Source organism: Phyllobates terribilis, unplaced genomic scaffold, assembly GCF_046119375.1.
Source record: "Phyllobates terribilis strain yellow unplaced genomic scaffold, ASM4611937v1 Scaffold_13__5_contigs__length_258822181, whole genome shotgun sequence".
Classification (NCBI taxonomy): Eukaryota; Metazoa; Chordata; class Amphibia; order Anura; family Dendrobatidae; genus Phyllobates; species Phyllobates terribilis.
Window position 1 is genome coordinate 176,557,801 of NW_027362773.1, and position 22,886 is coordinate 176,580,686.

At 46.8% G+C, this 22,886-nt stretch overlaps 1 protein-coding gene across 1 annotated transcript in view; it reads left to right on the forward strand.

Moving 5' to 3' along the window:
* The window catches only part of OTOG (otogelin), a 650,929-nt gene extending 633,150 nt beyond the window's left edge, over window positions 1-17,779 (forward strand). Inside the window, exons 52-55 of the mRNA XM_073657941.1 lie at window positions 13,853-13,972; window positions 15,946-15,991; window positions 16,186-16,265; window positions 17,579-17,779. Of these exons, the coding sequence (XP_073514042.1) occupies window positions 13,853-13,972; window positions 15,946-15,991; window positions 16,186-16,265; window positions 17,579-17,779 (447 nt within the window). The remainder of the gene's footprint in view (window positions 1-13,852; window positions 13,973-15,945; window positions 15,992-16,185; window positions 16,266-17,578) is intronic.
* The last annotated feature ends 5,107 nt before the right edge of the window (window positions 17,780-22,886 follow it).

The window sequence follows — 22,886 nt, forward strand, 5'->3', positions numbered from 1 at the left end:
GGTCTTTTCTCCCTTGTCTTCTTTTGCCTCCACGGTCTTTTCTCCCTTGTCTTCTTTTGCCTCCACGGTCTTTTCTCTCTTGATTTCTTTTGCCTCAGTGGTCTTTTCTCCCTTGACTTCTTTTGCCTCAGTGGTCTTTTCTCCCTTGATTTCTTTTGCCTCAGTGGTCTTTTCTCCCTTGTCTTCTTTTGCCTCAGTGGTCTTTTCTCCCTTGTCTTCTTTTGCCTCAGTGGTCTTTTCTCCCTTGTCTTCTTTTGCCTCAGTGGTCTTTTCTCCCTTGTCTTCTTTTGCATCAGTGGTCTTTTCTCCATTGTCCTCTTTTGACTCAGTGGTCTTTTCTCCCTTGTCTTCTTTTGCCTCAACGGTCTTTTCTCCCTTGTCTTCTTTTGCCTCAGTGGTCTTTTCTCCCTCGTCTTCTTTTGCCTCAGTGGTCTTTTCTCTCTTGCCTTCTTTTGCCTCAGTGGTCTTTTTTCCCTTGACTTCTTTTGCCTACGTGGTGTTTTCTCCTTGACTTCATTTGCCTCAGTGGTCTTTTCTCCCTTGTCTTCTTTTGCCTCAGTGGTCTTTTCTCCCTTGTCTTCTTTTGCCTCAGTGGTCTTTTCTCCCTTGTCTTCTTTTGCATCAGTGGTCTTTTCTCCATTGTCCTCTTTTGCCTCAGTGGTCTTTTTTCCCTTGTCTTCTTTTGCCTCAAAGGTCTTTTCTCCCTTGTCTTCTTTTGCCTCTGTGATCTTTTCTCCTTGACTTCTTTTGCCTCAGTGGTCTTTTCTCCTTTGTCTTCTTTTGCCTCAGTGGTCTTTTCTCCCTTGTCTTCTTTTGCCTTAGTGGTCTTTTCTCTCTTGCCTTCTTTTACCTCAGTGGTCTTTTCTCCCTTGTCTTCTTTTGCCTCAGTAGTCTTTTCTCCCTTGTCTTCTTTTGCCTTAGTGGTCTTTTCTCTCTTGCCTTCTTTTACCTCAGTGGTCTTTTCTCAATTGTCTTCTTTTGCCTCAAAGGTCTTTTCTCCCTTGTCTTCTTTTGCCTCTGTGATCTTTTCTCCTTGACTTCTTTTGCCTCAGTGGTCTTTTCTCCTTTGTCTTCTTTTGCCTCAGTGGTCTTTTCTCCCTTGTCTTCTTTTGCCTTAGTGGTCTTTTCTTTCTTGACTTCTTTTGCCTTAGTGGTCTTTTCTTTCTTGACTACTTTTGCCTCAGTGGTCTTTTCTCCCTTGTCTTCTTTTGCCTCAGTGGTCTTTTATCCCTTGCTTTCTTTTGTCTCAGTGGTCTTTTCTCCCTTGTCTTCTTTTGCCTCATTGGTCTTTTCTCCCTTGTTTTCTTTTGCCTCAGTGGTCTTTTCTCCCTTGTCTTCTTTTGCCTCAGTGGTCTTTTCTCCCTTGTCTTCTTTTGCCTCAGTGATCTTTTCTTCCTTGTCTTCTTTTGCCTCAGTGGTCTTTTCTCCGTTTCCTTCTTTTGCCTCAGTGGTCTTTTCTCCCTTGTCTTCTTTTGCCTCAGTGATCTTTTCTCCCTTGTCTTCTTTTGCCTCAGTGGTCTTTTCTCCCTTTCCTTCTTTTGCCTCAGTGGTCTTTTCTCCCTTGCCTTCTTTTGCCTCAGTGGTCTTTTCTCCATTGTCTTCTTTTGCCTCAGTGGTCTTTTCTCCCTTGTCTTCTTTTGCCTCAGTCGTCTTTTCTCCCTTGTCTTCTTTTGCCTCAGTGGTCTTTTCTCCCTTGTCTTCTTTTGCCTCCACGGTCTTTTCTCCCTTGTCTTCTTTTGCCTCCACGGTCTTTTCTCTCTTGATTTCTTTTGCCTCAGTGGTCTTTTCTCCCTTGTCTTCTTTTGCCTCAGTGGTCTTTTCTCCCTTGACTTCTTTTGCCTCAGTGGTCTTTTCTCCCTTGTGTTCTTTTGCCTCAGTGGTCTTTTCTCCCTTGTCTTCTTTTGCCTCAGTGGTCTTTTCTCCCTTGTCTTCTTTTGCATCAGTGGTCTTTTCTCCATTGTCCTCTTTTGCCTCAGTGGTCTTTTCTCCCTTGTCTTCTTTTGCCTCAACGGTCTTTTCTCCCTTGTCTTCTTTTGCCTCAGTGGTCTTTTCTCGCTTGCCTTCTTTTGCCTCAGTGGTCTTTTCTCCCTTGACTTCTTTTGCCTCAGTGGTCTTTTCTCCTTGACTTCTTTTGCCTCAGTCTTCTTTTCTCCCTTGTCTTCTTTTGACTCAGTGGTCTTTTCTCCCTTGTCTTCTTTTGCCTCAGTGGTCTTTTCTCCCTTTCTTCTTTTGCATCAGTGGTCTTTTCTCCTTTGTCCTCTTTTCCCTCAGTGGTCTTTTCTCCCTTGTCTTCTTGTGCCTCAACGGTCTTTTCTCCCTTGTCTTCTTTTGCCTCAACGGTCTTTTCTCCTTGACTTCTTTTGCCTCAGTGGTCTTTTCTCCTTTGTCTTCTTTTGCCTCAGTGGTCTTTTCTCCCTTGTCTTCTTTTGCCTTAGTGGTCTTTTCTCTCTTGCCTTCTTTTACCTCAGTGGTCTTTTCTCCCTTGTCTTCTTTTGCCTCAGTGGTCTTTTCTCCCTTGTCTTCTTTTGCCTCAGTGGTCTTTTCTCCCTTGTCTTCTTTTGCCTCAACGGTCTTTTCTCCCTTGTCTTCTTTTGCCTCAGTGGTCTTTTCTCTCTTGCCTTCTTTTGCCTCAGTGGTCTTTTCTCCCTTGACTTCTTTTGCCTCAGTGGTCTTTTCTCCTTGACTTCTTTTGCCTCAGTGGTCTTTTCTCCCTTGTCTTCTTTTGCCTCAGTGGTCTTTTCTCCCTTGTCTTCTTTTGCCTCAGTGGTCTTTTCTCCCTTGTCTTCTTTTGCATCAGTGGTCTTTTCTCCTTTGTCTTCTTTTGCCTCAGTGGTCTTTTCTCCCTTGTCTTCTTTTGCCTTAGTGGTCTTTTCTCTCTTGCCTTCTTTTACCTCAGTGGTCTTTTCTCCCTTGTCTTCTTTTGCCTCAGTGGTCTTTTCTCCCTTGTCTTCTTTTGCCTCAGTGGTCTTTTCTCCCTTGTCTTCTTTTGCCTCAGTGGTCTTTTCTCCCTTGTCTTCGTTTGCCTCAGTGGTCTTTTCTTTCTTGACTTCTTTTGCCTCAGTGGTCTTTTCTTTCTTGACTTCTTTTGCCTCAGTGGTCTTTTCTCTCTTGACTTCTTTTGCCTCAGTGGTCTTTTCTCCCTTGTCTTCTTTTGCCTTAGTGGTCTTTTCTCTTTTGACTTCTTTTGCCTCAGTGGTCTTTTCTCCCTTGTCTTCTTTTGCCTCAGTGGTCTTTTCTCCCTTGACTTCTTTTGCCTCAGTGGTCTTTTGTCCTTTGTCTTCTTTTGCCTCAGTGGTCTTTTCTCCCTTGTCTTCTTGTGCCTCAACGGTCTTTTCTCCCTTGTCTTCTTTTGCCTCTGTGGTCTTTTCTCCTTTGTCTTCTTTTGCCTCAGTGGTCTTTTCTTCCTTGTCTTCTTTTGCCTTAGTGGTCTTTTCTCTCTTGCCTTCTTTTACCTCAGTGGTCTTTTCTCCCTTGTCTTCTTTTGCCTCAGTGGTCTTTTCTCCCTTGTCTTCTTTTGCCTCAGTGGTCTTTTCTCCCTTGTCTTCTTTTGCCTCAACGGTCTTTTCTCCCTTGTCTTCTTTTGCCTCAGTGGTCTTTTCTCTCTTGCCTTCTTTTGCCTCAGTGGTCTTTTCTCCCTTGACTTCTTTTGCCTCAGTGGTCTTTTCTCCTTGACTTCTTTTGCCTCAGTGGTCTTTTCTCCCTTGTCTTCTTTTGCCTCAGTGGTCTTTTCTCCCTTGTCTTCTTTTGCCTCAGTGGTCTTTTCTCCCTTGTCTTCTTTTGCATCAGTGGTCTTTTCTCCTTTGTCTTCTTTTGCCTCAGTGGTCTTTTCTCCCTTGTCTTCTTTTGCGTTAGTGGTCTTTTCTCTCTTGCCTTCTTTTACCTCAGTGGTCTTTTCTCCCTTGTCTTCTTTTGCCTCAGTGGTCTTTTCTCCCTTGTCTTCTTTTGCCTCAGTGGTCTTTTCTCCCTTGTCTTCTTTTGCCTCAGTGGTCTTTTCTCCCTTGTCTTCGTTTGCCTCAGTGGTCTTTTCTTTCTTGACTTCTTTTGCCTCAGTGGTCTTTTCTCCCTTGACTTCTTTTGCCTCAGTGGTCTTTTCTCCCTTGACTTCTTTTACCTCAGTGGTCTTTTGTCCTGTGTCTTCTTTTGCCTCAGTGGTCTTTTCTCCCTTGCCTTCTTTTGCCTCAGTGGTCTTTTCTCCCTTGTCTTCTTTTGCCTTAGTGGTCTTTTCTCTCTTGACTTCTTTTGCCTCAGTGGTCTTTTCTCCCTTGTCTTCTTTTGCCTCAGTGGTCTTTTCTCCCTTGTCTTCTTTTACCTCATTGGTCTTTTCTCCCTTTCCTTCTTTTGCCTCAGTGGTCTTTTCTCCCGTGTCTTCTTTTGCCTCAGTGATCTTTTCTCCCTTGTCTTCTTTTGCCTCAGTGGTCTTTTCTCCCTTTCCTTCTTTTGCCTCAGTGGTCTTTTCTCCCTTTCCTTCTTTTGCCTCAGTGGTCTTTTCTCCCTTGCCTTCTTTTGCCTCAGTGGTCTTTTCTCCCTTGTCTTCTTTTGCCTCAGTGGTCTTTTCTCCCTTGTCTTCTTTTGCCTCCACGGTCTTTTCTCCCTTGTCTTCTTTTGCCTCCACGGTCTTTTCTCTCTTGATTTCTTTTGCCTCAGTGGTCTTTTCTCCCTTGACTTCTTTTGCCTCAGTGGTCTTTTCTCCCTTGATTTCTTTTGCCTCAGTGGTCTTTTCTCCCTTGTCTTCTTTTGCCTCAGTGGTCTTTTCTCCCTTGTCTTCTTTTGCCTCAGTGGTCTTTTCTCCCTTGTCTTCTTTTGCCTCAGTGGTCTTTTCTCCCTTGTCTTCTTTTGCATCAGTGGTCTTTTCTCCATTGTCCTCTTTTGACTCAGTGGTCTTTTCTCCCTTGTCTTCTTTTGCCTCAACGGTCTTTTCTCCCTTGTCTTCTTTTGCCTCAGTGGTCTTTTCTCCCTCGTCTTCTTTTGCCTCAGTGGTCTTTTCTCTCTTGCCTTCTTTTGCCTCAGTGGTCTTTTTTCCCTTGACTTCTTTTGCCTACGTGGTGTTTTCTCCTTGACTTCATTTGCCTCAGTGGTCTTTTCTCCCTTGTCTTCTTTTGCCTCAGTGGTCTTTTCTCCCTTGTCTTCTTTTGCCTCAGTGGTCTTTTCTCCCTTGTCTTCTTTTGCATCAGTGGTCTTTTCTCCATTGTCCTCTTTTGCCTCAGTGGTCTTTTTTCCCTTGTCTTCTTTTGCCTCAAAGGTCTTTTCTCCCTTGTCTTCTTTTGCCTCTGTGATCTTTTCTCCTTGACTTCTTTTGCCTCAGTGGTCTTTTCTCCTTTGTCTTCTTTTGCCTCAGTGGTCTTTTCTCCCTTGTCTTCTTTTGCCTTAGTGGTCTTTTCTCTCTTGCCTTCTTTTACCTCAGTGGTCTTTTCTCCCTTGTCTTCTTTTGCCTCAGTAGTCTTTTCTCCCTTGTCTTCTTTTGCCTTAGTGGTCTTTTCTCTCTTGCCTTCTTTTACCTCAGTGGTCTTTTCTCAATTGTCTTCTTTTGCCTCAAAGGTCTTTTCTCCCTTGTCTTCTTTTGCCTCTGTGATCTTTTCTCCTTGACTTCTTTTGCCTCAGTGGTCTTTTCTCCTTTGTCTTCTTTTGCCTCAGTGGTCTTTTCTCCCTTGTCTTCTTTTGCCTTAGTGGTCTTTTCTTTCTTGACTTCTTTTGCCTTAGTGGTCTTTTCTTTCTTGACTACTTTTGCCTCAGTGGTCTTTTCTCCCTTGTCTTCTTTTGCCTCAGTGGTCTTTTATCCCTTGCTTTCTTTTGTCTCAGTGGTCTTTTCTCCCTTGTCTTCTTTTGCCTCATTGGTCTTTTCTCCCTTGTTTTCTTTTGCCTCAGTGGTCTTTTCTCCCTTGTCTTCTTTTGCCTCAGTGGTCTTTTCTCCCTTGTCTTCTTTTGCCTCAGTGATCTTTTCTTCCTTGTCTTCTTTTGCCTCAGTGGTCTTTTCTCCGTTTCCTTCTTTTGCCTCAGTGGTCTTTTCTCCCTTGTCTTCTTTTGCCTCAGTGATCTTTTCTCCCTTGTCTTCTTTTGCCTCAGTGGTCTTTTCTCCCTTTCCTTCTTTTGCCTCAGTGGTCTTTTCTCCCTTGCCTTCTTTTGCCTCAGTGGTCTTTTCTCCATTGTCTTCTTTTGCCTCAGTGGTCTTTTCTCCCTTGTCTTCTTTTGCCTCAGTCGTCTTTTCTCCCTTGTCTTCTTTTGCCTCAGTGGTCTTTTCTCCCTTGTCTTCTTTTGCCTCCACGGTCTTTTCTCCCTTGTCTTCTTTTGCCTCCACGGTCTTTTCTCTCTTGATTTCTTTTGCCTCAGTGGTCTTTTCTCCCTTGTCTTCTTTTGCCTCAGTGGTCTTTTCTCCCTTGACTTCTTTTGCCTCAGTGGTCTTTTCTCCCTTGTGTTCTTTTGCCTCAGTGGTCTTTTCTCCCTTGTCTTCTTTTGCCTCAGTGGTCTTTTCTCCCTTGTCTTCTTTTGCATCAGTGGTCTTTTCTCCATTGTCCTCTTTTGCCTCAGTGGTCTTTTCTCCCTTGTCTTCTTTTGCCTCAACGGTCTTTTCTCCCTTGTCTTCTTTTGCCTCAGTGGTCTTTTCTCGCTTGCCTTCTTTTGCCTCAGTGGTCTTTTCTCCCTTGACTTCTTTTGCCTCAGTGGTCTTTTCTCCTTGACTTCTTTTGCCTCAGTCTTCTTTTCTCCCTTGTCTTCTTTTGACTCAGTGGTCTTTTCTCCCTTGTCTTCTTTTGCCTCAGTGGTCTTTTCTCCCTTTCTTCTTTTGCATCAGTGGTCTTTTCTCCTTTGTCCTCTTTTCCCTCAGTGGTCTTTTCTCCCTTGTCTTCTTGTGCCTCAACGGTCTTTTCTCCCTTGTCTTCTTTTGCCTCAATGGTCTTTTCTCCTTGACTTCTTTTGCCTCAGTGGTCTTTTCTCCTTTGTCTTCTTTTGCCTCAGTGGTCTTTTCTCCCTTGTCTTCTTTTGCCTTAGTGGTCTTTTCTCTCTTGCCTTCTTTTACCTCAATGGTCTTTTCTCCCTTGTCTTCTTTTGCCTCAGTGGTCTTTTCTCCCTTGTCTTCTTTTGCCTCAGTGGTCTTTTCTCCCTTGTCTTCTTTTGCCTCAACGGTCTTTTCTCCCTTGTCTTCTTTTGCCTCAGTGGTCTTTTCTCTCTTGCCTTCTTTTGCCTCAGTGGTCTTTTCTCCCTTGACTTCTTTTGCCTCAGTGGTCTTTTCTCCTTGACTTCTTTTGCCTCAGTGGTCTTTTCTCCCTTGTCTTCTTTTGCCTCAGTGGTCTTTTCTCCCTTGTCTTCTTTTGCCTCAGTGGTCTTTTCTCCCTTGTCTTCTTTTGCATCAGTGGTCTTTTCTCCTTTGTCTTCTTTTGCCTCAGTGGTCTTTTCTCCCTTGTCTTCTTTTGCCTTAGTGGTCTTTTCTCTCTTGCCTTCTTTTACCTCAGTGGTCTTTTCTCCCTTGTCTTCTTTTGCCTCAGTGGTCTTTTCTCCCTTGTCTTCTTTTGCCTCAGTGGTCTTTTCTCCCTTGTCTTCTTTTGCCTCAGTGGTCTTTTCTCCCTTGTCTTCGTTTGCCTCAGTGGTCTTTTCTTTCTTGACTACTTTTGCCTCAGTGGTCTTTTCTTTCTTGACTTCTTTTGCCTCAGTGGTCTTTTCTCTCTTGACTTCTTTTGCCTCAGTGGTCTTTTCTCCCTTGTCTTCTTTTGCCTTAGTGGTCTTTTCTCTTTTGACTTCTTTTGCCTCAGTGGTCTTTTCTCCCTTGTCTTCTTTTGCCTCAGTGGTCTTTTCTCCCTTGACTTCTTTTGCCTCAGTGGTCTTTTGTCCTTTGTCTTCTTTTGCCTCAGTGGTCTTTTCTCCCTTGTCTTCTTGTGCCTCAACGGTCTTTTCTCCCTTGTCTTCTTTTGCCTCTGTGGTCTTTTCTCCTTTGTCTTCTTTTGCCTCAGTGGTCTTTTCTTCCTTGTCTTCTTTTGCCTTAGTGGTCTTTTCTCTCTTGCCTTCTTTTACCTCAGTGGTCTTTTCTCCTTTGTCTTCTTTTGCCTCAGTGGTCTTTTCTCCCTTGTCTTCTTTTGCCTCAGTGGTCTTTTCTCCCTTGTCTTCTTTTGCCTCAACGGTCTTTTCTCCCTTGTCTTCTTTTGCCTCAGTGGTCTTTTCTCTCTTGCCTTCTTTTGCCTCAGTGGTCTTTTCTCCCTTGACTTCTTTTGCCTCAGTGGTCTTTTCTCCTTGACTTCTTTTGCCTCAGTGGTCTTTTCTCCCTTGTCTTCTTTTGCCTCAGTGGTCTTTTCTCCCTTGTCTTCTTTTGCCTCAGTGGTCTTTTCTCCCTTGTCTTCTTTTGCATCAGTGGTCTTTTCTCCTTTGTCTTCTTTTGCCTCAGTGGTCTTTTCTCCCTTGTCTTCTTTTGCGTTAGTGGTCTTTTCTCTCTTGCCTTCTTTTACCTCAGTGGTCTTTTCTCCCTTGTCTTCTTTTGCCTCAGTGGTCTTTTCTCCCTTGTCTTCTTTTGCCTTAGTGGTCTTTTCTCCCTTGTCTTCTTTTGCCTCAGTGGTCTTTTCTCCCTTGTCTTCGTTTGCCTCAGTGGTCTTTTCTTTCTTGACTTCTTTTGCCTCAGTGGTCTTTTCTCCCTTGACTTCTTTTGCCTCAGTGGTCTTTTCTCCCTTGTCTTCTTTTGCCTTAGTGGTCTTTTCTCTTTTGACTTCTTTTGCCTCAGTGGTCTTTTCTCCCTTGACTTCTTTTGCCTCAGTGGTCTTTTGTCCTTTGTCTTCTTTTGCCTCAGTGGTCTTTTCTCCCTTGTCTTCTTGTGCCTCAACGGTCTTTTCTCCCTTGTCTTCTTTTGCCTCTGTGGTCTTTTCTCCTTTGTCTTCTTTTGCCTCAGTGGTCTTTTCTTCCTTGTCTTCTTTTGCCTTAGTGGTCTTTTCTCTCTTGCCTTCTTTTACCTCAGTGGTCTTTTCTCCCTTGTCTTCTTTTGCCTCAGTGGTCTTTTCTTCCTTGTCTTCATTTGCCTCAGTGGTCTTTTCTTTCTTGACTTCTTTTGCCTCAGTGGTCTTTTCTTTCTTGACTTCTTTTGCCTCAGTGGTCTTTTCTCCTTTGTCTTCTTTTGCCTCAGTGGTCTTTTCTCCCTTGTCTTCTTTTGCCTTAGTGGTCTTTTCTTTCTTGACTTCTTTTGCCTCAGTGGTCTTTTCTCCCTTGTCTTCTTTTGCCTCAGTGGTCTTTTCTCCCTTGTCTTCTTTTGCCTCAGTGGTCTTTTCTCCCTTGACTTCTTTTGCCTCAGTGGTCTTTTCTCCTTGACTTCTTTTGCCTCAGTGGTCTTTTCTCCCTTGTCTTCTTTTGCCTCAGTGGTCTTTTCTCCCTTGTCTTCTTTTGCCTCAGTGGTCTTTTCTCCCTTGTCTTCTTTTGCATCAGTGGTCTTTTCTCCTTTGTCCTCTTTTGCCTCAGTGGTCTTTTCTCCCTTGTCTTCTTGTGCCTCAACGGTCTTTTCTCCCTAGTCTTCTTTTGCCTCTGTGGTCTTTTCTCCTTTGTCTTCTTTTGCCTCAGTGGTCTTTTCTCCCTTGTCTTCTTTTGCCTTAGTGGTCTTTTCTCTCTTGCCTTCTTTTACCTCAGTGGTCTTTTCTCCCTTGTCTTCTTTTGCCTCAGTGGTCTTTTCTCCCTTGTCTTCGTTTGCCTCAGTGGTCTTTTCTTTCTTGACTTCTTTTGCCTCAGTGGTCTTTTCTTTCTTGACTTCTTTTGCCTCAGTGGTCTTTTCTCCTTTGTCTTCTTTTGCCTCAGTGGTCTTTTCTCCCTTGTCTTCTTTTGCCTTAGTGGTCTTTTCTTTCTTGACTTCTTTTGCCTCAGTGGTCTTTTCTCCCTTGTCTTCTTTTGCCTCAGTGGTCTTTTCTCCCTTGTCTTCTTTTGCCTTAGTGGTCTTTTCTCTTTTGACTTCTTTTGCCTCAGTGGTCTTTTCTCCCTTGTCTTCTTTTGCCTCAGTGGTCTTTTCTCCCTTAACTTCTTTTGCCTCAGTGGTCTTTTGTCCTTTGTCTTCTTTTGCCTCAGTGGTCTTTTCTCCCTTGCCTTCTTTTGCCTCAGTGGTCTTTTCTCCCTTGTCTTCTTTTGCCTTAGTAGTCTTTTCTCTCTTGACTTCTTTTGCCTCAGTGGTCTTTTCTCCCTTGTCTTCTTTTGCCTCAGTGGTCTTTTCTCCCTTGTCTTCTTTTGCCTCAGTGGTCTTTTCTCCCTTGTCTTCTTTTGCCTCAGTGGTCTTTTCTCCCTTGTCTTCTTTTGCCTTCACGGTCTTTTCTCTCTTGATTTCTTTTGCCTCAGTGGTCATTTCTCCCTTGACTTTTTTTGCCTCAGTGGTCTTTTCTCCCTTGACTTCTTTTGCCTCAGTGGTCTTTTCTCCCTTGACTTCTTTTGCCTCAGTGGTCTTTTCTCCCTTGTCTTCTTTTGCCTCAGTGGTCTTTTCTACCTTGTCTTCTTTTGCCTCCACGGTCTTTTCTCTCTTGTCTTCTTTTGCCTCGGTGGTCTTTTCTCCCTTGTCTTCTTTTGCCTCAGTGGTCTTTTCTCTCTTGTCTTCTTTTGCCTCAGTGGTCATTTCTCCCTTGTCTTCTTTTGCCTCAGTGGTCTTTTCTCTCTTGACTTCTTTTGCCTCAGTGGTCTTTTCTCCTTTGTCTTCTTTTGCCTCAGTGGTCTTTTCTCCCTTGTCTTCTTTTGCCTCAGTTGTCTTTTCTCCCTTGTCTTCTTTTGCCTCAGTGGTCTTTTCTCCCTTGTCTTCTTTTGCATCAGTGGTCTTTTCTCCTTTGTCCTCTTTTGCCTCAGTGGTCTTTTCTCCCTTGTCTTCTTGTGCCTCAACGGTCTTTTCTCCCTTGTCTTCTTTTGCCTCTGTGGTCTTTTCTCCTTTGTCTTCTTTTGCCTCAGTGGTCTTTTCTCCCTTGTCTTCTTTTGCCTTAGTGGTCTTTTCTGTCTTGCCTTCTTTTACCTCAGTGGTCTTTTCTCCCTTGTCTTCTTTTGCCTCAGTGGTCTTTTCTCCCTTGTCTTCGTTTGCCTCAGTGGTCTTTTCTTTCTTGACTTCTTTTGCCTCAGTGGTCTTTTCTTTCTTGACTTCTTTTGCCTCAGTGGTCTTTTCTCCTTTGTCTTCTTTTGCCTCAGTGGTCTTTTCTCCCTTGTCTTCTTTTGCCTTAGTGGTCTTTTCTTTCTTGACTTCTTTTGCCTCAGTGGTCTTTTCTCCCTTGTCTTCTTTTGCCTCAGTGGTCTTTTCTCCCTTGACTTCTTTTGCCTCAGTGGTCTTTTCTCCCTTGTCTTCTTTTGCCTTAGTGGTCTTTTCTCTTTTGACTTCTTTTGCCTCAGTGGTCTTTTCTCCCTTGTCTTCTTTTGCCTCAGTGGTCTTTTCTCCCTTGACTTCTTTTGCTTCAGTGGTCTTTTGTCCTTTGTCTTCTTTTGCCTCAGTGGTCTTTTCTCCCTTGTCTTCTTTTGCATCAGTGGTCTTTTCTCCTTTGTCCTCTTTTGCCTCAGTGGTCTTTTCTCCCTTGTCTTCTTGTACCTCAACGGTCTTTTCTCCCTTGTCTTCTTTTGCCTCTGTGGTCTTTTCTCCTTTGTCTTCTTTTGCCTCAGTGGTCTTTTCTCCCTTGTCTTCTTTTGCCTTAGTGGTCTTTTCTCTCTTGCCTTCTTTTACCTCAGTGGTCTTTTCTCCCTTGTCTTCTTTTGCCTCAGTGGTCTTTTCTCCCTTGTCTTCGTTTGCCTCAGTGGTCTTTTCTTTCTTGACTTCTTTTGCCTCAGTGGTCTTTTCTTTCTTGACTTCTTTTGCCTCAGTGGTCTTTTCTCCTTTGTCTTCTTTTGCCTCAGTGGTCTTTTCTCCCTTGTCTTCTTTTGCCTTAGTGGTCTTTTCTTTCTTGACTTCTTTTGCCTCAGTGGTCTTTTCTCCCTTGTCTTCTTTTGCCTCAGTGGTCTTTTCTCCCTTGTCTTCTTTTGCCTTAGTGGTCTTTTCTCTTTTGACTTCTTTTGCCTCAGTGGTCTTTTCTCCCTTGTCTTCTTTTGCCTCAGTGGTCTTTTCTACCTTGACTTCTTTTGCCTCAGTGGTCTTTTCTCCCTTGACTTCTTTTGCCTCAGTGGTCTTTTCTCCTTTGTCTTCTTTTGCCTCAGTGGTCTTTTCTCCCTTGTCTTCTTTTGCCTCAGTGGTCTTTTCTCCCTTGTCTTCTTTTGCCTCAGTGGTCTTTTCTCTCTTGACTTCTTTTGCCTCAGTGGTCTTTTCTCCCTTGCCTTCTTTTGCCTCAGTGGTCTTTTCTCCCTTGCCTTCTTTTGCCTCAGTGGTCTTTTCTCCCTTGTCTTCTTTTGCCTTAGTAGTCTTTTCTCTCTTGACTTCTTTTGCCTCAGTGGTCTTTTCTCCCTTGTCTTCTTTTGCCTCAGTGGTCTTTTCTCCCTTGTCTTCTTTTGCCTCAGTGGTCTTTTCTCCCTTGTCTTCTTTTGCCTCAGTGGTCTTTTCTCCCTTGTCTTCTTTTGCCTCCACGGTCTTTTCTCTCTTGATTTCTTTTGCCTCAGTGGTCATTTCTCCCTTGACTTCTTTTGCCTCAGTGGTCTTTTCTCCCTTGACTTCTTTTGCCTCAGTGGTCTTTTCTCCCTTGTCTTCTTTTTCCTCAGTGGTCTTTTCTACCTTGTCTTCTTTTGCCTCCACGGTCTTTTCTCTCTTGTCTTCTTTTGCCTCGGTGGTCTTTTCTCCCTTGTCTTCTTTTGCCTCAGTGGTCTTTTCTCTCTTGTCTTCTTTTGCCTCAGTGGTCATTTCTCCCTTGTCTTCTTTTGCCTCAGTGGTCTTTTCTCTCTTGACTTCTTTTGCCTCAGTGGTCTTTTCTCCCTTGACTTCTTTTGCCTCAGTGGTCTTTTCTCCTTTGTCTTCTTTTGCCTCAGTGGTCTTTTCTCCCTTGTCTTCTTTTGCCTCAGTTGTCTTTTCTCCCTTGTCTTCTTTTGCCTCAGTGGTCTTTTCTCCCTTGACTTCTTTTGCCTCAGTGGTCTTTTCTCCTTTGTCTTCTTTTGCCTCAGTGGTCTTTTCTCCCTTGTCTTCTTTTGCCTCAGTGGTCTTTTCTCCCTTGTCTTCTTTTGCCTCAGTGGTCTTTTCTCTCTTGACTTCTTTTGCCTCAGTGGTCTTTTCTCCCTTGCCTTCTTTTGCCTCAGTGGTCTTTTCTCTCTTGACTTCTTTTGCCTCAGTGGTCTTTTCTCCATTGTCTTCTTTTGCCTCAGTGGTCTTTTCTCCCTTGTCTTCTTTTGCCTCAGTGGTCTTTTCTCTTGATGACTTTTCTCTGTTGCCTCTGTGATCTTCAGTATTGATGCTTTGCTATTTTGATGCTTCTTCTCCCTTGATGCCTTTTGCCTCCTTGAGCTTTTCTCTTAACAGCATCTTAAGAGATTAACGTCTTAATTTTTTCTTCACTTCACCTTTTGCCTTTCGACGGCTTTTCTTTCCATGATGCCTTTTTGGGGATTTATCTTCATGACTCTTTTGGTGCCTTTTGATTTTGATGCTCTTTTCTTTTGATGCCTCTCCTCTCTTGATTATTGTTGTTTATGGGGTCTTTTCTCTTCATGATGCCTTTTGCTTCTGTGGGCTTTCTCTTTCATGACTCTTGCTTTGGTGGGCTTTTCCCTTCATGTCTCATGCTTTCCTTCACGACTAATTGTACATCAGCTAGGTCTGGCTCCCCTTTGAATAATTACCATGTTGATTGGAGCATGTTGCCTCTGTTGTCTTATTCCTGTCAGATGCTCCAATTCTCTCAGATATGTAAAAATTTGTGTAGAAGTTTGTCCTTAATTCTGTGATCACTGTTAAATGAGTTCTAGTTCTCCATCTTCTTGACTTATTTCTTGTTTGGACTCTGTGCACCATTATTTTTTTTCACTTTTTCTTTAGCCTGGTTCTACCTGGATTTCTAAGTGTGTCAGATATGACTGCACAAACACTCCCATAGGACCAGTGTTGGTCACATCCGCCATCAGCTGCCCTCCATTTAATGAGACAGAGTGCATAAAGGTCAGTGTCTGCTCCCCGAGCTGCTTGATTTAGTCTACAACTAGTGGCTTCATTTATTAGTTTCTGTGGCAGATAACCTGGGAATTTCAGCAGGGGATGCAGTCCTGCTTCTGGCACAATGTGCTGACTGGGATTCTCCTACACTAATGTGGAACTGAAGGGCGGAAGATTGTGGCTTTTGACCTCAGGAGTGGTCCTCACCAAAGCAGGACAAATATAGGACTGTAGCCCTGATCTGTGGCCATGCCTCAATGAGATAACAGCTGGCTCAATGTGCAGCTTTGAAGGCAGACGTTGGCCGAGACGTGAAGCCCATGGGATGTCCGCCAGCTGCCAGCTCTTCCCGACAGCTGCACGATGGTGGATCGTGTTTTTCAGCCCTGGTCTCTCTGCTTGCACATTAATTGGAAACTATCAGAAGTAATGTGAGCTTTCACATGTATGCACCAATTCTTCAGACTTGCTCATTACATGGCTTAGTATAAACCGTCCTTTCCTCACCCATATTAGGTCACAAGTCAAAGGGTCGGTGCTATCATTATACCTCATCATCATACTTTTCAATGGGGGATATAGAGTGGATCCGAAAAATGTTAGTGTCAGACAATATTGATAATAGTTTCCCTTTAATAACAGGGGGCAGAAGTAACCCAGCACTTGTGCAATGGCTGTAGCAGCCGCATGGTGCTGCAGGTATTGCTTCATCAAATCTTTGGCGTTAGATTTGATCCCGACCTCTTAGGGACAAGCTGACACTGATTACTGGGATAGCAAGGGCTGAGCAAAAGCGCCCCCAGGAGGCTCAGTGCAGAATGACCCTGTGATACATCAGGTTTTCTACACTTGTGCAGCCTCGTGCCTCTGCTCCACTAATGTAAATGATGTAGTGTCGTGCCCCTGTTGTATGGCCTTTCTGCCTCTCTTGCATGGCCTCCCTGCCCCTCCTGTGTGGCCTCTCTGTATCTCTTGTTTGGCCTCTCTCCCTCTTGCATAGCCTCTCTCCTTCTTGCATGGCCTCTTTCCCTCTTGCATGGCCTCTCTCCCTCTTGCGTAGCCTCTCTGCCCCTCTTGCGTGTCCTCTCTGCCCCTCCTGTGTGGCCTCTCTGCCCCTCTTGCGTAGCCTCTCTCCCTCTTGCGTGGCCTCTCTCCCTCTTGTGTGGCCTCTCTCCCTCTTGTGTGGCCTCTCTCCCTCTTGCATGGCCTCTCTGCCCCTCCTGTGTGGCATCTCTGCCCCTCTTGCATAGCCTCTCTCCCTCTTGCTTGGCCTCTCTGCCCCTCTTGCATAGCCTCTCTCCCTCTTGCATGGCCTCTCTGCCCCGCCTGTGTGGCATCTCTGCCCCTCTTGCATAGCCTCTCTCCCTCTTGCTTGGCCTCTCTGCCCCTCTTGCATAGCCTCTCTCCCTCTTGCATGGCCTCTCTGCCCCTCTTGCGTAGCCTCTCTCCCTCTTGCGTGGCCTCTCTCCCTCTTGTGTGGCCTCTCTCCCTCTTGCGTGGCCTCTCTCCCTCTTGTGTGGCCTCTCTCCCTCTTGTGTGGCCTCTCTCCCTCTTGCTTGGCCTCTCTGCCCCTCTTGCATAGCTTCTCTCCCTCTTGCATGGCCTCTCTGCCCCTCCTGTGTGGCCTCTCTGCCCCTCTTGCATAGCTTCTCTCCCTCTTGCGTGGCCTCTCTCCCTCTTGTGTGGCCTCTCTCCCTCTTGTGTGGCCTCTCTCCCTCTTGCATGGCCTCTCTGCCCCTACTGTGTGGCATCTCTGCCCCTCTTGCATAGCCTCTCTCCCTCTTGCTTGGCCTCTCTGCCCCTCTTGCATAGCCTCTCTCCCTCTTGCATGGCCTCTCTGCCCCTCCTGTGTGGCCTCTCTGCCCCTCTTGCATAGCTTCTCTCCCTCTTGCGTGGCCTCTCTTCCTCTTGCGTGGCCTCTCTGCCCCTCTTGCGTGGCCTCTCTTCACCTTTTCTGATATATTTTTTTCTTTTTCCAGGTGGGAGGATATGTTGTATCTTTCTTAGATGGATGCTGTAAAACATGTAAGTGAAGGATTTCCAGAGGCTCCTGCACGGTACCGTCAGTATGTCCAGCAGTGGTCTATGGCTGCTCCTGTTAGGGTGGGCTAGGATTGTAGTTTTCTCATGGCTGAAGGTTTACAGGTTGGAGACTATTGCTCTGGAGTTTCGCTGGTCTCCAAGTACAGGGAGATAAATGGTTTAACTCTCATCTCCAGGCAAAGAAGATGGAAAGTTCTGCAAGAGAGTCACTGTGCGAATGACCATCAGGAAGAATGACTGCAGGAGCAACACTCCGGTAAGCAGCCCCCCCGTGAGGCCGGTGGTATCCCAGCAACCCCCGTGAGGTCGGTGGTATCCCAGCAGCCCCCGATGAGGTCGGTGGTATCCCAGCAGCCCCCGGCGAGGTCGGTGGTATTACAGCAGCCCCCCTTGAGGTCGGTGGTATCCCAGCAGCCCCCCGTGAGGTCGGTGGTATCCCAGCAGCCCCCGACGAGGTTGGTGGTATCCCTGCAGCCCCCGGCGAGGTCGGTGGTATCCCAGCAGCCCCCCGTGAGGTAGGTGGTATCCCAGCAGCCCCCTGTGAGGTCGGTGGTATCCCAGCAGCCCCCTGTGAGGTCGGTGGTATCCCAGCAGCCCGCCATGAGGTCGATGGTATCCCAGCAGCCCCCCCGTGAGGTCGGTAGTTTCCCAGCAGCCCCTCGTGAGGTCGGTGGTATGCCAGCAGCCCCCGGCGAGGTCGGTGGTATCCCAGCAGCCCCCGGCGAGGTCGGTGGTATCCCAGCAGCCCTGCGTGAGGTTGGTGGTATCCCAGCAGCCCTGCGTGAGGTCGGTGGTATCCCAGCAGCCCTCCGTGAGGTCGGTGGTATCCCAGCAGCCCTGCGTGAGGTCGGTGGTATCCCAGCAGCCCTCCGTGAGGACGGTGGTATCCCAGCAGCCCCCCGTGAGGTCGGTGGTATCCCAGCAGCCCGCTGTCAGGTTGGTGGTATCCCAGCAGCCTGCTGTGAGGTTCGTGGTATCGCAGCAGCCCTCCGTGAGGTCGGTGGTATCCCAGCAGCCCCCCGTGAGGTCGGTGGTATCCCAGCAGCCCCCCGTGAGGTCGTTGGTATCCCAGCAGCCCCCCGTGAGTTCGGTGGTATCCCAGCAGCCCCCCGTGAGGTTGGTGGTATCCCAGCAGCCCGCCGTGAGGTTGGTGGTATCCCAGCAGCCCCCCGTGAGGTAGGTGGTATCCCAGCAGCCCCCCGTGAGGTCGGTGGTATCCCAGCAGCCCCCTGTGAGGTCGGTGGTATCCCAGCAGCCCGCCGTGAGGTCGTTGGTATCCCAGCAGCCCCCCGTGAGGTTGGTGGTATCCCAGCAGCCCGCCGTGAGGTTGGTGGTATCCCAGCAGCCCCCCGTGAGGTCGCTGGTATCCCAGCAGCCCTGTGGGGTGTCCCTTTGTGTGCTCATGCTTCTTTGCGGCAGCTTTATGCATAGTCATGCTTGTGTTCGTTCTCAGAAATGTATAATTGTGGCAATTGTTCACCAGCCAGGCCGGGGCGCAGCCATATCCGGCCTTTGAAAGGTCAGGTTTCTATAGTAACCAGTGATGGTGTACCTTTACTGTCCCTGCAGGTAAACATTGTTTCATGTGATGGGAAGTGTCCATCCGCCAGCATCTACAACTACAACATTAACACGTATGCCCGCTTCTGTAAGTGCTGCCGTGAGCTGGGACTGCAGAGACGAGTCGTGCAGTTATACTGCAGCGGAAACTCCACTTGGGTCCATTATGCCATTCAGGAGCCAACAGACTGTTCCTGCCAGTGGTCCTGAACACCGCGGCCCACCACGCCAGTAAAATGGTGGAGAATCGTCATCTGTATAAAGTTATAGTCACATTCTTCATCCCCAAGCCGTGGAAAAGTGCCAAAAAGATGTTCCTCTCAGCCAGATTGTCAGTGACCGTGGTCTATGCTCTTCACACTGAGCCCCGTCCACCAGCAGCAGTGGACTTTAGTGCAGCACTCAAGTGCCTGTTCCTGGAACATGATGGTGACTGTTCTGAAATATTCTTCTTATCCTCTAAATATGGCCTCTTCCACTAATGTGCAGGACGAGGTGGTTTATGGCGGATACCAGCTAATGGCTGCCCCAGGTTCAGCCTGCCATTGCTCATAACATAGAATAATAGAATTATTACAATTATGTTATAGAATAAAGATAAAAAAAGTGGAGAACAACGAAGAAGAGATGCTTGACATCGGGGCAGGTGCAAATTACAAATCTTATAAGAGACGTAAGAGACATCATCCACTAAAGGCGTGACGCCAAGGTGAAAGGCATGACGCCAAGGTGGAAGGCATGACGCCAAGGTGGAAGGCGTGGCGCCAAGGTGGAAGGCGTGACTTGGTGTCCATTCCTGGCTATATACCGTATCTTTCACTGTCTTATTGTAGAGCTTTTCTTATGTAGTGCCAGATATTTGGCTTGTCGCTTTCTTGCGCCATTATCTACCGTTCTCCAGCTTCTATATGTTTCTTCTAGGCTTTACATGATATAACATTGTGAGTGGTCCATGTGTCGGACGTTCCTTAGATGTCTGTCATTTACACCTGCCCCCCACACACGCTCTGTTCGGTGTTGCTCCCCACTTATTTTATCATATTAATTTATCTTTATCATTTTATTCAGCTACAATTTGTATTTGATGCTTATCTTTGAGCTGATATACCCTTTTGTATGGGCTCTATTGTTCACATTACCCACTCAATTAATGTATAGGTAATTTACATATTTGTAGGTTTATATTAGGTATCACGGTTTATATTAGGTATCACATGGTCGTGGACACCCTCATGAATTTACTAGATAGCCTTTGGGGCTGAACACAGGGGAGCCATCGCCCATAGAGCCGTCGCCTGTAGATCAGTCTACCGTAGAGCCGTCGCCTGACTAGGCCTGGTCTCCTATACAGCCGTCGCCTGACTAGGCCTCGTCTCCTGTACAGCCGTCGTCTGACTAGGCCTGGTCTCCTGTACAGCCGTCGCCTGACTAGGCCTGGTCTCCTGCCACCACTTAGGCTCATCATGCTCTCCAGGCAATATATGATGCTGCCATGCAGAGCACTTAGGTACTCACCTGCAGAGCTGACAATCACGCTGCACCTCCTGCTGCTGAGGGTGGACTGTAACCATAGCTCACAACCAAAAGCACAGACAATAAAAGGAGAACCGGAGGTGGTTGTGTCGTCTCATTTCTGCAGCAGAGAAGGTTTATTGTATCCAACTCTTTTTCTGTGATTGAATACAACTGTTGCCTACAACAAGTCTGCCGGCCACAAATGCCCCTGGAATACAGGACACCAGATGATCCCTCACTACCATGGACGTTGGCCGCAGATGCTCCACTAGCACGATTGCTCTGGGCATCTCCCCAAAATCATGTACACGAGCTTCAGATGCCTCACAACACCAGGCCAGCCACAGATGTCCTACCCCACTACAATGTCCACCGATCCCAAATACCCCTCAACACTGTATTCAGATCCATCCCAATGTAGACCGACCCCAAATACCCCACAACACTGTATTCAGATCCATCCCAAATGTAAGCTCATTTATATCCTTTCTATATATTGGGGCCCATAACTGAGCACAGTAAGTGTGGTCTGACCAGTGCTTTGTACAGTGGAAGAACAATGTTCTCCTCCTTTGCAGCTATACCTCTTCTGATACATCCCATTACCCTGTTTGCCCTTACAGCAGCGGCCTGACTTTGGGCACTCCAATTTAGTTTGCTATCAATCAAGATGCCCAAGTCCTTCTCCATCTCTGAATTCCCCAATGATTTCCCATTCAGTGAGTACTGGTGACTTCCATTTTTCCTTCCCATATGTATGACCTTACGTTTCTCCTCGTTAAACCTCATTTGCCATTTAATGCTCCACCTACCCAGCTTATCCAAATCCCTCTGTAGGTCTGCACTGTCCTCCTTTGTATTAATTGTTTTACATAACTTTGTGTCATCTGCAAATATTGATATTTTACTATTTATCCCGTTGACTATGTCGTTAATAAAGATATTAAATAACATTGGGCCTAGTACAGACCCCTGTGGTACCCCACTAGTGACGCTTACCCAATCTGAGTATATTCCATTTATAACCACCCTCTGCCTTCTATCCTTTAGCCAGTTAGCTACCCACTTGCAGACATTTTCCCCCAGCCCCATCATTCTCATTTTGTATACCAACCTATTATGTGGCACGCTATCGAACGCTTTTGAGAAGTCAAGATACACGACATCCACTGGTTCCCCCTGATCTACTCGAGAGCTAACCTCCTCGTAGAAGTCAATCAGGTTTGTTTGGCAGGAGCGATTCCTCATGAATCCATGTTGGTTCGGGGTTAATAGATTATTAGCATCAAGATGCTCCATGATTGCCTCATTAATAAAGCCTTCAAAAATTTTGCCCACAACGGACGTCAGACTCACCGGCCGATAGTTTCCGGCGTCACTTTTTGCTCCCTTTTTGAATATTGGCACTACATTCGCCTGTCGCCAATCAAGTGGTACAGACCCAGTCTCAACAGAGTCCTTAAATATAAGATATAACGGTCTGTCTATCACATGACTTAGTTCCCTTAGTACCCGTGGGTGTATGCCATCAGGTCCTGGTGATTATTTTAATGTTACTGAGGCGTTTCTGTACCCCAGCTTGGGTTAGATTTGTCATACTTAGTGGAGGATTAAGCTTGTCACTTCTCATTTCTCCTGTTAGTTCTTTATCCTTTGTGAAAGTTGACGAAAAAAATGTATTTAATAGATTAGCTTTATCCTCATCTTTCTCTATGATTTTGCCTTCATCACTTTTTATCGGTCCAATATTATTCGATTTAATCCTTTTACTATTTATATACGTAAAGAACAGTTTGGGATTTGATCTACTTTCCCTAGCAATACGTCTCTCTGTTTCCTCCTTTGCTATTTTTATTTGTTTTTTGCAGGTTCTCGTTTTTTCCTTGTAACACTTTAGTGCCTCCTTACTGTTTTCCTGTTTTAATCTCTTGAATGCCTCTTTTTTGCTATTTAACGCCCCTTTTACGTTCTTATTCAACCATATTGGTTTCCTCTTATTTCTGGCCCTTTTATTCCCATACGGCTCTGCTCTGCCCTGCTCCGCTTGTCCTCCACACCTGCGGCTCTGCTGTGCCCTGCTCCGCTTGTTCTCCGCACCTGCGGCTCTGCTCTGCCCTGCTCCGCTTGTCATCTGCACCTGGGCTCTGCCCTGCTCCGCTTGTCCTCCGCACCTGCGGCTCTGCTGTGCCCTGCTCCGCTTGTCCTCCGCACCTGCGGCTCTGCTCTGCCCTGCTCCGCTTGTCATCTGCACCTGGGCTCTGCCCTGCTCCGCTTGTCCTCCGCACCTGCGGCTCTTCTCTGCCCTGCTCTGCTTGTCCTCCACACCTGCGGCTCTGCCCTGCTCCGCTTCTCCTCCACACCTGCGGCTCTGCTCTGCCCTGCTTCGCTTGTCCTCTGCACCTGCGGCTCTGTTCCTGTATCCCAGTCTGTACTGGTCCCTATCCAGCCTGTATACCAGCTGTGCCTGCCGGTACCCGCCCGTCTGAATACCAGCCGTGCCTGCCAGTACCCTCCAGTCTGCATATCAGCTATGCCTGCCAGTAACCGCCAGTCTGCATACCAGCCAAACCTGTTCCTGCATTCCCTGATGTGGGTCAACAGCTGTGTGACCAGGGTCTGACCTGGAGTAGCACCTGGGCCACCTGCCTCGTCCCTCCTCAGACCACTGAGTCGATTAAGCCGCAGTGCGTCTGTGGTCGGATCACGCGAGGCCCCTAGTCACGCCCTTCCAGCCACTCCTCGGTTCGTGGCCCAGTGGGGCCAATAACCACGCTATCGCCAAACAATCCGGGCGTGAGCATAACATTCAGATCCATCCCAATGTAGACCGGCCCCAAATACCCCACAACACTGTATTCAGATCCATCCCAATGTAGACCGGCTCCAAATACCCCACAACACTGTATTCAGATCCAACCCAATGTAGACCGGCCCCAAATACCCCACAACACTGTATTCAAATCCATCCCATTGTAGACCGACTCCAAATACCCCACAACACTGTATTTAGATCCATCTCAATGTAGACCGACCCCAAATATCCCACAAAACTGTATTTAGATCCATCCCAATGTAGACTGGCCCCAAATACCCCACAACACTATTCAGATCCATTCCAATGTAGACCGGCCCCCAATACCCCACAACACTGTATTCAGATCCATTCCAATGTAGATTGACCCCAAATACCCCGCAACACTGTATGCAGATCCATCCCAATGTAGACCGACCCTAAATACCGCACAACACTGTATTCAGATCCATCCCATTGTAGACCGGCCACAAATACCCCACAACACTGTATGCAGATCCATCCCAATATAGACCGGCCCCAAATACCCCACAACACTGCATTCAGATCCATCCCAATGTAGTCCGGCCCCAAATACCCCACAACACTGTATGCAGATCCATCCCAATATAGACCGACCCCAAATACCCCACAACACTGTATTCAGATCTATCCCAATGTAGACCGGCCCCAAATTCCCCACAACACTGTATTCAGATCCATCCCAATGTAGACCGGCCCCAAATACCCCACAACACTGTATTCAAATCCATCCCATTGTAGACCGACCCCAAATACCCCACAACACTGTATTTACAGTAAATCCATCTCAATGCAGACCGACCCCAAATACCCCACAACACTGTAATTAGATCCATCCCAATGTAGACTGACCCCAAATACCCCACAACACTATTCAGATCCATCCCAATGTAGACCAGCCCCCAATACCCTACAACACTGTATTCCGATCCATCCTAATGTAGATTGACCCCAAATACCCCGCAACAC